At 43.4% G+C, this 12,687-nt stretch overlaps 1 protein-coding gene across 4 annotated transcripts in view; it reads right to left on the bottom strand.

Annotated features, from left to right (window-relative positions):
• Positions 1 to 12,687, bottom strand: part of Reln (reelin) — a 426,762-nt gene that overhangs the window by 87,978 nt on the left and 326,097 nt on the right. For all 4 annotated transcript variants that reach the window (XM_039107060.2, XM_006235873.4, XM_039107062.2 and 1 more), the window contains exons 26-31: positions 10,867 to 11,038; positions 10,236 to 10,436; positions 7,637 to 7,869; positions 2,991 to 3,148; positions 1,308 to 1,515; positions 180 to 256 (exon numbers count right to left, since the gene is read on the bottom strand). In XM_039107060.2, coding sequence (XP_038962988.1) covers positions 180 to 256; positions 1,308 to 1,515; positions 2,991 to 3,148; positions 7,637 to 7,869; positions 10,236 to 10,436; positions 10,867 to 11,038 — 1,049 coding nt within the window. The remainder of the gene's footprint in view (positions 1 to 179; positions 257 to 1,307; positions 1,516 to 2,990; positions 3,149 to 7,636; positions 7,870 to 10,235; positions 10,437 to 10,866; positions 11,039 to 12,687) is intronic.

The raw sequence follows: 12,687 nt of genomic DNA, 5'->3' as shown, positions 1-12,687 counted from the left end.
CTTTTAGAGGTCCTGAGTTCAATTCCCAGCAACCACATGGTGGCTCACCACTGTCTGTAACTTCAGTTCCAGGGGATCTGGCCTCCACAAGCACCTGGAGACACACAGTACACAGACATCCAGACGCCTTCTCAACACACAAACTAATTTATAAAAATTTAAGACATAGTTCAGCTTACCCTCGTTTCTAGCCCGTGGTTTGATGCACGTAATACCTGACGTTTTACTTCCAATTTGTATATAAAACTGAACAAGTCTGGGGGAACCAAACAAACACATAAACTTCAGTTTAGTTTCAAACGAACAAAAATTAAAATTTCCTGTCATTCTCAAGTACCACTTTTGAAGTCAGACACGACAAAGGTAATAATAAGTCACTCTGGCAAACATTTAAAATGTTAATGGATATGAATGACGGACGACCTTATTCTGTATAGTGGTCTGAAGAAAAAAGTTGAACTCCATTTCATGGTGCCAGCTGATGCAATTTCATGATCAATTAAAAATAAATTCTAGAGGATATGGCCTTAAAAACTCAAGCTGAGGGAAACAGTGTCGTCCATTTAGAAGCTAAAGTCACTGGAAGGGTAGCTGGTCACCTGTCTGATACTGACTTAGGGGGAGCTGCCTAAATTTCCCACACCTGATACCCAGTGTGGCGTGAATTGTGCCTCTGTCATGGCAGCCATGACCCTGTTGGATAGGCAGACCTTCCATGGACAGGATGCTGAGGGAACGTGGAAAAGACGGCAGAAAAAATATGAAAGGCAATGCTGAATTTTTAGTAAAGACCACGCCTAAAATTTATCTACTTTTTCTCCTTTTCTTCCTTCTAATTTCCATGTAATTTAATTGATGTAAAAAAGCAGAGGGAGTTTCCTATTAGGTGTGCTCCTACTCCGTCTGCCCTTAGAGACAAACAGTTCGTGGTTCTACCAGTAGGTGGCAGGGTAGGCATCTAATTTTTCTGGGGGTGGGGGTGGGGGCAATTTTTTCAGTAAAAGACCACAGAGGGACTGGCCAAGGAGGAATCATTTTCAGACGTAAAATTCAAAGTCGAAAATACATTCGCTTCATCAGTTTACATTGGGATGTAGAACTTTTGAAACCTCAGGTGAAAAAAAAGTATATATATATATCTCAGACATAGAGGCCTGGACAACTAGTGTGCACTAATGTCAAACTCCGGTGTCATTCGCTCTCAGTAATCATCCAGTTCATCATGCAGCTTAGGCTGGGCCTCATATTTTACACACTGTAATCCACAGGTAGAAATATTACACAACATATTCCATAATGGTACTTGCCTGATATTCCTGGTGTCCAGCGGGACCGTCCTGGCTTCCCTTTTCCCAAGGCCATTGAAGTAGAGGGACCTGCCGTCACTGAGGGTTCCACAGCCCGTCCCAACCTGACCTCCGGATATTTTGTACCACAGTGGGCTTAGCTTCCCCTCGAACCTATCGAACATCTCACTGTGGTTGGGGATGTTGGACACACACGTTCCTTGTGCAGCTTCCGGGGAAAGAAACATGGACAAGTCTTGTTGGAATCACGAAGTATTAAAAGACACACTTGACTCGTGGGCAGTGACGCATCTGTACGTACGGCACAACTGTCTGCCTACAGACAGCCGCCATCACTAACATGAAAGCTGGTGCCAGGAGTGTGCTGTATCCCAGAAATCCCAGCAGTTGGGAGACAGAGGCAAAAGGATCAGAAGTTCAAGGCTATCCTTGGCCACCTTCTAAGTTCAAAGTCAGTTTGGGCTACATTAGGCCCCATCACAAAGCAACAAAACAAACACGTCAATGAAGCTTGTCATTTTTTTCTTTCAATTTTTAATAACCGTATGTATGCGTGCATCCCTGCACGTGTGGACATCTGTACAAATGAGTACAGGTGCTTGCGAAAGCTGGAGGCCTCAGACTCCCCACAAGCTGGACATACATGTGGTCGTGAGTCACCGGTGTGGGTGCTGGGATTTAAACCCAGCTCCCTGCAAGAACAGCGTGGTGGGCTCTGAGCCCTGAGCCATCTCCCAGCCTTTGTGACGTATTCACTGTCAAATGCAGACTGGGAATGGCGGACGTCCATGGTTGTTCCTACCTAGAGGGCCTGTGTGAGCAGAGATCGTGTCCACCATAAAGCCACTCATCTACTTTCTACTAAGAGTCTTGCAAGGAAGGGCAATACAGAATTTTAAAATGCTGTCCTTGGAACTCTGTGACACACGCGGAGGCTTGCAAGAGCGAGCCAGTCTGTCTTTGGTGGCTTGCCAGATGAAGGCCTAAGCACTGACAAGCCGGGAAGGAGCCTTTTGATGTTACTGCCAGGGAAACTTTAGAGGAAGATTTTGTAGCTTAAGATATTTTCTCCAATTTTATGCTTTAATCTCGGCTCTCTTGAAACTTTTGCTATGGCAACACCCAAAGGTGAGTGTTGTAAAAACAACTTCTCTTATATAAAGCTCTTTTCAGTTTTGACAGTCTCAGGCTTAGTGTTGCAGTTTAATTTTAAATGGAGAAAAGCATATATATATATGAAATTCTAAAGAGCTCAGGGAGACCCTATAAATGTGTGCTTAAGAACTTGGTTTGGGTTTCTGAGACTGTATGACAGCACAGGGCCTATTTCTGGCAATGCCTAATTAGGTGACCCAAGAAGAACTGTTGAAAAACAAAAACCCTTCTCTGCCTCAGTTTCCTCAAATGTAAACAGGGTCAGCAGTACTATGATAGCTATTCGTTCTTAGAATCAAATGGGATAAAATAAAACTATATACCACAATGTTCGGCATGATTCAGAACCAAAGGGTTGTTCAGTATAAAGAACAAACACACACATTCTCTTTAGGGAGTGAGACTTAGCAGGTTTTCTTTCCGGGTAGCTTGGGACTATGGAACATCTAGGAGCTCAAGTGCCTGGATGCTCAAGTTCTAGAATTCTTCGCCACAGAGAATGATGAACGGGGGGAGGGGGGGTCTTACCTGTGTACCCCAGGTCACAGAAACACACCCCTGAGATGCAGTCTCCATGACCACTGCAGTAGCTGGGACAAGGCTCAGATATGTATACCCCATCTAAGCCAAATGGGGGTACATTCTTCTGAGAGCTGCTCTCTTGGATCCATCGGAATCTGGTCTTGCTGTTGGGAGAAACAAGTCCGTTCTTACAGTTACATCTCACCAAACGAAGGAATGCAGAAGGGCTCAGACAAAGTCACCCGAGCCAGTATGTCCCTGGGTGTCATGCCTGCTTCTCAAACCTGCCTGATTTCTTCAGCATGAATGGTTCCTCCAGAAGACCTTTGATGCCAGATAGATCATAGATTTTTGTTTGCATTATTTTCCCACTCCATGCTTTTAGTAATAAACTGAGATTATCCTTTAGTTAATTTTCACCCTTCCATCGTGTTAATTTGATGGTTATTGCTAGAGAGACCATTTGAAAAAAATCATTTATGACTTGACAATTTTGTACATGTATATAACATTTTATAGTTTGACCATGTTTACTGGCCATGATGGTCTCTTATCTCCCTCCTGCTCCCTCTGGGCTCCTTCATTCCAACAAACAATTTGGCAGTCTTTTGAGGCTATCAAATAGAAGGCTTTTTGTTGGGACATATACAGGGACCCTGGCTATTTGGCATTGACAACGGAATGGGAGAGACTGTGCAGACAGCTCCACTACCGCTCATGGCGGCCTCATTCCTCCCCATCTCCCTTTAAAGCTCTAAGATGCTCATTCTGAGACTTCTCAGTAACAAGACGGGAGGCCTAGCAGCACTGCTACCTGTGAACGAACAAAGAAAAATCACCGTGACGGCCTTGAGCTGGGAGTATCAAGTGGACCAAGGCTTCGGGCCTGTGCGATTGCTTCTATATCCTCCCACCGCACCTAGCGACTGATACCTGCTTCTGGGCTCAGTGACTCAACACTGGGTTTGGACACAAGCAAGTTAGTAACAAGTGTCTTCAAAGCTGCCGGAATAAGGAGAGGCATTTGGAAATAATTTAGAGAGCACTGGACGTAGCCACGAGGTACCAGATCTTGCCTGAAGAGCAGCAGACAGAATATGAGGAAGGCGAGTTCTGTGCTGAACCGTAGATTGTTTGGGAAGGAAAGAAACATGAAAATAGAAATCACGTTGTTGAAATCTGTGGATGCAGCTGTCCTCGAAGTATTTTCATGAGGTTGGGAGCTCCGAAACGCGGTAATTATTTGGTATACAGACATATTAGTTATATACATGGTGTTGTGGGTTCCTAACCGCATTCTAAATATTAATTCTCATACCCACAGGTAAGTATAGTGTTTACTCCTTATCAAGGAGACTTCTCTTTGCAACAGACAGAGACAATTACAGAAAACCACAGCCCGTCAGGACGCCAAGTTGCACAGCCCAGTCCCAAGGAATCCACCTAACACAGCTTCTGCACCTAAGGCTCAGGGATCGAGGCTGAAATAGTCTTCTCCAGGGAAACCTATGTATTTAGAAATACACACACACACATACATACACACACACACACACACACACACACACACACACACACACACAAATGGGCCATGCATTTGAGAAAGAGCAAGGAGGGTTATATGGGAAAATTTGGAGGAAGGAAGGGTAAGAAGAAAATTATGTAATTATAATTTCAAAAGCTAAAATAATTTAAAAAATGTTTATCATAACATGATGATGATGGTGGTGGTGATGATGAAGAAGAACTAGTCATACCGTGTGAAGAAAGAAGGAAAAAAAGGGCAAAGTTTAGCCAAAAGGCGTATCTAGATTTCATATTAATATTTGGAGAGAAAGCCTTTGTGGCAAGTTATTTTGTAGATTTCTTGTGCCTCAATGGGGTGCCTCTGAGAGCTGGGAGTGACATATGTACCAATATATATTTATCACTGCCAGTGTCTGTTTTCTGCAGGCAAGAACCAGGGCAGCAGGGGGTGGGAGGGGTGGGGCGGTGGTCATAGGAGCGTGAATTCTTCCTCTAAAAAAATCCTCTCAGAATTATTTCTGGAAGAGTGAGGTTCTAGAAAAAATATTGTAAGCATGTTGCCTCCTGGCAAAATAGCCCCAAGCTTTAGTGCTCAGACTGTCAGCTTTGCACAGCGCGTGTGGAGCCTCCTGAACGTGACATATTGCAGAAAGTAAACTGATAGCTCATTTACTTGGGGGTAAATCGGAACATATTTACTACTCTTTAGCAGAGGGCTCTTCACCACAAATGCCAGCCATCAGCAAGCTGGGTGGAGTCCAAATTCGCCAGGAAGCTGGATTCTAATGGAGAAGATTTATTTATTTTTTCCCAAAAGCTGAAACTCAAGAAAATATCCAAATATTGAGAGCCTCGGAACATTTGCTGATGTGAGGTCCGAGCTCTCCTGACTGCTCACATGTGGCCTTACCAACTGGGCTATTCTACCCACTAGTGAGGAAACTGTAATCCACAGATTTTTTTTTTTTTTTGGTTCTTTTTTTTCGGAGCTGGGGACCGAACCCAGGGCCTTGCGCTTCCTAGGTAAGCGCTCTACCACTGAGCTAAATCCCCAGCCCCGTAATCCACAGATTTAACCACGTTTTTCAGAGCCTGGGAGAAACCAAGAAGATTTGCGTTCCTTGACTCCTCATGGAAACTCTGTTTTCATAGGGATGCTTTAGATAATCTGATCCTCTCGCCATTGAAGCAAAGGTCCACTTGGTGCTCTCCAGCTATGTATTTGGAGGAGCTGTTTTGAGACCACAGTTTCATAAGCCACAAAGAGTGGTTGAGGTGAGAAAAACAAACAAACAAACAATGAACGGCTGCACTGACACAGTATCAGACGAACGGGGAGCAAGAGGACATGGCTCTCATAGACAGCAAACATTACACACGTTCTTATGGAGGTGAACAATTTCACAGGCAGGGAGACAGGCAGTGCAGAACCAGGCACTGCAATCCATGGACTGGAGACTTCCTCTCAGAGAGAACTGTCTGAGTGATGGAGAGTTGTCCTTGACACTGCTCTTGGATCAAGGAGACTGAGTCAGCGAGCTTCTTGGGGATGTTCAGGCTTCCTATGGACCGGGTGACTGACTGCTAGAACCTTCCCATTCTACTTGTCCCTCTCTTTTATTTTCTTCTGCTAAACTACAATATAACACTGACGTACAAAACCAAGACACTGTATGTAACTTGACATGGATCAGATGATTGAAGTAGGTTCATATCGAGCTTTTTTTTTTTTTTAATAGCTGGCATTTGAAGATTCTGCTTTAAAGTTTATCAGGGTTGCACAGAATTTTTATGTCTCTGATCTAACAAAGAAACATTTGCCCACCAACAGCTAAAGTCCATGTTCTCGAGGTCTGCACCCTTAACTAATGGTGGAGGAAGAGAATGCAATTAGCTTAAGCCGCTAGATGGTGCTCAGTAAATCTGTGATCAATCGGTGATCAATAAGGCGGGAAAATGTTACAGACAGAAAAGTGCTTAGCAGATTTGAGGACAAGCTACCTTCATTACCACATCGGAGTGCAGGAGAGGTTTCCTGTGGTAACAAGCAACTCCCAACCTCGTGAGTTAGTCCAACAGAAGTTTGTTTCTTGCTCAGCTTATGTACCTAGCGTAGTTTGACAAAGACTCTGCTTCTTGCACGTGGAGCCTAAGACTCAGTTCCTGCAGGGAGCTCGGAGGATGTGCCCAGGTTCTGGACAACCAAGGGCTTCACCCACTCACAGTTTATTAGGCTATGTCAAATCCGGAAGAATGTGGGCATAAGCCTACCTTATTCCAGGAAGGAAAGACTGTTGGAGCACTGCTGAATGGCTCTAGTGAGCATCCCCGCTCTGTGTAACCCCATCAAGAAGCACCAGAAACAGCGTCTTGTATGACCTCAGTTCTGAAGTCAAAGGCTCCAGAAGGTAAGTAAGAAGTGTCTACCTGAAGAATGTTTCTTTATCTTTCCTAAAGTGACAGTGAGAACCAATGGTCTCTCTCTTTTACCAACTACATCTGATACGACACGATATAAACTTACTTTAGAATACTGAACCTGGACAAACATGTCATTACAAAAAAAAAAAAAATCAGAACATGCCTGCTTTTATTCTTTGACTTAAAACTCACTAGTGGGGGATAAAATGATCCCGTGTTTCTTCGCTGACAAGAAGCTGAGAGCTAAGTCAGTTCCTCCCTAATTGACCCGGACTCACTTCGAGTTCTGTCCATTTATATCATCCTCCCATCAACGGGTTTTTAAAAATTTTCCTCTTACTATTTGCTTTGGTAGCCTATTTAAAGTGACCGTTTACACTGAAGGACACTCTACATAAGGAGGCATTAAATTAATCTAAATCTGTGTATCACAAAAGCTTGAGGTAAGGCCACGTGGTTCTTCTGACCCTTAGCCTCTTCTGTCCCCTGCTGCACACCGGCGCCCAGACCTCACGACAGGCAGGGGAGGACCAGATGCTTGTGAATGAGTTAACAGCTGACTGAGAAAACAGGCTTCCCCACCCACCGATGCTCTTTTGGTGATTCTATTCCAGTTATCCACATTTTTTGCCTCGAGTCACTGCTTGGGGAGGAACAGCCAGGCCATATGGCGCCAGGGCTCACAACGAGAGAGATGGCTTTACCTGGACGCAAGGGACCTCGGGATGGCAATGGTGACTCTTGTCCATTCTTCAAAGTCTCCAGTGTAATAGACAGTAGGCTCACTGAGTTCCCGGGAGTTCCCTTCACATCCCTTGCCCGCGGAGGCAGGAAAGCACCCCTCCTTCACCAGAAACCAGGACATGCCAGCATCATGTGAATACTGCAGGAGGACCGGAGCAGTGCTGCTGAACTGGCTGGCACACCCGATGTTTAGCTGTTAGAACGAAGGGCAGAATTAGGCGGTGGCTGGCTCAAAGATGTTATTTATCTAATTGGGTGCAACGGCAGCCCGGGTCCCTGCTACGCGTTGGTGTAACCTGGGGGTGATAAGAAAGATAGAGCCCAGAACCAGTGTACATTCTACAAGGTTTCATTTTGATAGGGAGCTGGACTAAACCCTCATCTTCTGGGTTTCTTGAGTCAGGAAGTATTTTTCATTCTTATTCCCAGAGCAGACAGACAGGTAAGGCAGAGAAGCAACTCTCCTTCAGAACATGGTTGGTCAAAGGGTGGTCTGCCTCTGCTTTCTGTGGAACAAACACTGTGCACTGCCTGTCTGTCTGTCTGTCTGCCTGTCTGTCTGGTTCAAGATCAGTTTTTTTTTTTAAAGGAAAAATAAAGATCAGTGTCAAGAAAGATCCAAGTTTATGTCATAGACTCAATTAAGTAACGACACAGAGATGGTATGCACAAGTCACATGACTGTCAGCATAAAGTGACCATTGTTTAAAAACTGTAAAATACGCAACCACCACCGCCCTGGCACAGCTGTTTCTGTTTTTCTGCCCTTTATTGAGAGGCATATATTCTGGTTATATAGCTGAAATGATCATGTGTTCAGAACGTCCCCCTTGCTTCTTGTTTCAGACTGCTTTATTATTACATGCAACACTGCATGAGGCGTGCGGCTCTCCCTGTGGGTGATCTCCAGGGAGAGGCTTCTGTGGTGATATCACTCGAAGGCCTAGAAACACTTCAAATTTTAGAAGCTCCATGTATTCTTTTTGTTAAAGGAATCCTTTTAGCACAGCACTAGGTCTGGGCACTGTAGTTTAAGACAGTTTTTTCCCCTATCAATGAATGTGTGGGTGGATTTTCATGTGGTGTCATGCATCCTTTTGGTTACTGTTACTTTCCGCATCCCATCTATTTTCTATTTGACATTGTCAGGCGCCATGCAGGGCTCTCCCATAGAGTCTGGGACTGCTCTCCTGGGTCCTGTGACTGGACGCCTATATTTGCCTTGCTGGCTTATTCTTTCGTCTCTGAGCTCCCTGAGGACTATGGCCGGGGTTTTGGTGTCTATATTCCTAAGACCTGGTATGTGCCAGGTGGTGAGCAGTTTCCAGGAATGCACCAGAAGTGTACTTTCCTACACATGATGCCAAACAACATTTTAAGGCCTTCTAGTACATACTGATCACCGACCCATAATCAATGCCTATCGTCAACTACTGAGCACAAATGGCCAGATGTTTATTTGTGATGTGAGAATTAAGATTCCCTTAAGCGTTATATGCTGCCACCCTTTTAGAATACGTGAAAAATTCACTGTGTTTCTCTTATTCAACTTACTCCACCTCCAAGTATCACCACTGAGAATTTAATGTTTGCTGTGCCAAGGTGTTTGAGATGAGCTAAATAGCAGAATACTTCTCAGAGAGTGTATGTGATATTATCATCACGTGTCTCCCGCACATGCGTGTAGACGCATGCAGTTACTGACACATTTCCATTGCAGTTTAATATCAAAATACAGGAAGGTAGGCTACCAATTCCTAACTATTTTATTTGTGACAGCTACCTTGTGTCTAGGCCTGCAGAGATGATATTGAAGAGCTACCCATAAAGTGATCTCTTTTTTTTCCTCGCCTCTGCCCAAAGTGATCTCTTTAATAGTTCCCCATGTAAATTATTTAGCGTCTGCATCCCATTGCTATATAAGGACTACACCATCGTAGTAGCTCATTAAAGCTGCATTGCTTTTGATTCTGGAAGTCACCGGTGGGACTTTATTATAAACGCACACAATGAAATTTTGATTAGGTTCTAAGACAAGAGCTTGTCAAGGTAAACACTCACTACTTTCTGCTGACATGTTATCACAGCATGAAAAACAACATGATTCGAGGAGAGTTAAAGCAGAGTGAAGCCAAATTACAGGAACGGAGTTCTAAATGTTATAGTAAATGTGTAAAACGTAGGCTGGGCTTGGAGTCCACTTAGTGTGCGCAAGGTCCTGGACTAGACCTCCGATACACAACACAAACATAAGCCCCAAACCATCAGTGAGACAGACGGGCCTTATCGGGGACGGTTTGAAGACAGGTTCGTTACATCATCCTCACATCAAAATACTCAGCCAATTTTAATTTCAATTATGGGAGAGTTATACACAGCAATGCTATAGGAACGACTTCTGAGAACACCCCCAAAACTCGCCAACCACTTCCCTAATGAATAGAGCTGAAAAGGTTCACCATCCTAAGTCAACGGAGTCGTCATTCAAGTGTGTCCGTTCCTCCACAGAATATGAAAAATCTGTATTCTGCTCCGGGAAGACCTCTGCTGCATAAATACCTTGAACTGGAGCACATATCCGGGTTTCAGGGTCAGATCTCGCGTCACTGCGAATCGGTCTCCGTCTGACTTTCCGAACACCATGGCTGAAGGCGTAGTGGCACAGAAGCTATCGTTCTTAGCCATCCCTTCATTGGCCAACATCAGCCACACGCTCATCTGGTTAATAGGGTAGTCGAAAGCTGGCTTCTCATAGAAGTTCTAAAAGGGACAGCACAGACGAAACAGGAAGACAGTTGGATAACGCCGGAAACAAGGAGGAAATGCTCAGTTTGTCACATGTGGTCCACACGCCATTCATGTTTCTACAAAAACGCAGACCTGCTAAATTAACTTAAAAATACACCCATGCTTCCTCTCGATGACTTAGCAACTGAAAATACTTTGCCACTGTGTATCTAATTATCGTTTAAACACACTAACATTTTTATTGATGGTTAGACTTCACAATCTTTCTCAAGTCTGAATGATCTCTGAACTAGCAGCCCAGGACTGCAGAAGGGAAGAGAAACAGTGTGAACATAGGAATTTAACTAGATCCACACCACCTAATTCCTTGTCTGACACTGGGTTCTTGAGGAAGCCAGTCATTCTTTCTCTGGTCCACTGTTCCAGCATGAGGGAGACCTACCTGGGGCAAAGTTGGGTTGACAACTGGGATAACCTGCTTCTGCTTCTCTGACAGAATGATGATGTCATCGACGGCCCACTGGTCGTAGTCCTCCCCTGAGAACACAGGCTGCCACCAGCGGAACCTGGTACAAGGGGTCTTCGCAGCAGCTGGGAGTTCCAGGTAGACAAATCTGCACAAAAACAAATCCTTCATGGCTGGGAAGAAAGCTGTGCTGTTCTTTAAAAGCTTGTAAAGTATCAGAGGGAGAAGCAAGAGAAGGTCTAGTTTCATTTGACCCCCTGGCTCTTTAGAAGTCTCTTGAGTATGGACAGCACACAGGACACTTAAAACAGGAATCCTGAATCCTGAATCCTGATTTTGTCCTTATGTTTCAACGGACACCGAGTCACTGGCTTCTTGGTGTAAAGGCTGCAACATATTAAAAAGGTCTGTTTGTTTTTATCTTATGTATATGAGTGTTTGCCTGCAAGTCTATAAGTACCCTGTGTATATGTATATGTATATAAGCAATATCACATAATGTGTCATATTGGTCATACGGTGGTCATAACTTTTAGAAGAAACATTTTGGGCTGTCGAGATAGCTCAGGTGAGGGTGCCTGTTGCCAAGTCTGATGACCCACATAGGACTATACCTGCTCACACATGCGTATACCAACATGGTAACATTGTAACAAAAGAAAGAACCATCTAGAACACTTGTCTTTCTTGTTATTACACTAAAATTCAATGTAACTCTTACTCATGGTGAAAAAGAGAAATTGTGAGCTTAAGACCAAACTATATAAGGTTGGGCTCTATTAAAATTTTAATGTGTATCATCATTCGATAATTTGTTATGTACATAGGCATTATGTAATATAGTTCCTTACATTTTAAAACTTAATGTTTACCATAAACAAGTTCCCAAGTTTGTAAAAATAATTTAAGGCCATTTTAATATTCACATAATTTTTATCCTTTAGGCACACTATTTTTTCATACTATGTGTATCTTTTCATATTTTTCTCACTATGTATAATTCTGTAATAAATCCTATGTGCTTCTTGGTTTAGATAAGATTTTGGGTAAGATTCTTACAGGAAATTACCAGGTCATAAAAATTACTGATGTTTAAGATTTCCAAAGTCCTTCCTCGAAGGGTGGTAATAGTTTACAGATGGCATGAGACAGTCTTTCTGTTTCCTGTTGAGAGAGCACTTGAAATAGCATTAAAGATGGTATGCAGCCTGTTTGAAAACAGAAATTTTATGCAATGCCATCTCAATATTACCCATGTCTTAATGAGTATTTGTTTTTGGTCTCCTCTGCTCATGTTTTTTGCATTAACTTTTAAAAATGGAGTCTTAGTGCTTAAAATGTAGCTTGTATACACTCTTAGTGGGGCAACAATCCTTATTTCTCATATTTGTTGGAACTGTCCTTCTGAGTTTGTTCTGCTTGACATCATGATTACAAACACACGAAAGTGGTTTTACACTCACATGCAGTGCATTTCTGTGTGAGCAGTTCTTCTCTTCATTATTTTCCCACTGAGTTTGTACTCTGTTTAGGCGCTTTCTTTGTTGCCAAGATCAAGAAATTCTAAATCAGTTTTCAAAGCTTTTGATGATACAAAGCGACAGTAAAAACATTCCCCTCTTCAAGTGTCCACTGCGTCTAACATGAGTTATCATTAATCAGTCATTTCATTAATAGTTGACACGCTCTTTCTCACATATACTTTCGTGTATGTGCCTGTCTGAGTTCATGTGTGTGCAGGTGCACGTGGCTGTGTTTTGTGCGTGCACACACGTGTATGTGCTGTGGCAGTCAGGG

This window comes from Rattus norvegicus, chromosome 4 (assembly GCF_036323735.1).
Source record: "Rattus norvegicus strain BN/NHsdMcwi chromosome 4, GRCr8, whole genome shotgun sequence".
NCBI lineage: Eukaryota > Metazoa > Chordata > Mammalia > Rodentia > Muridae > Rattus > Rattus norvegicus.
This window is presented reverse-complemented; position numbering and strand designations above follow the sequence as displayed.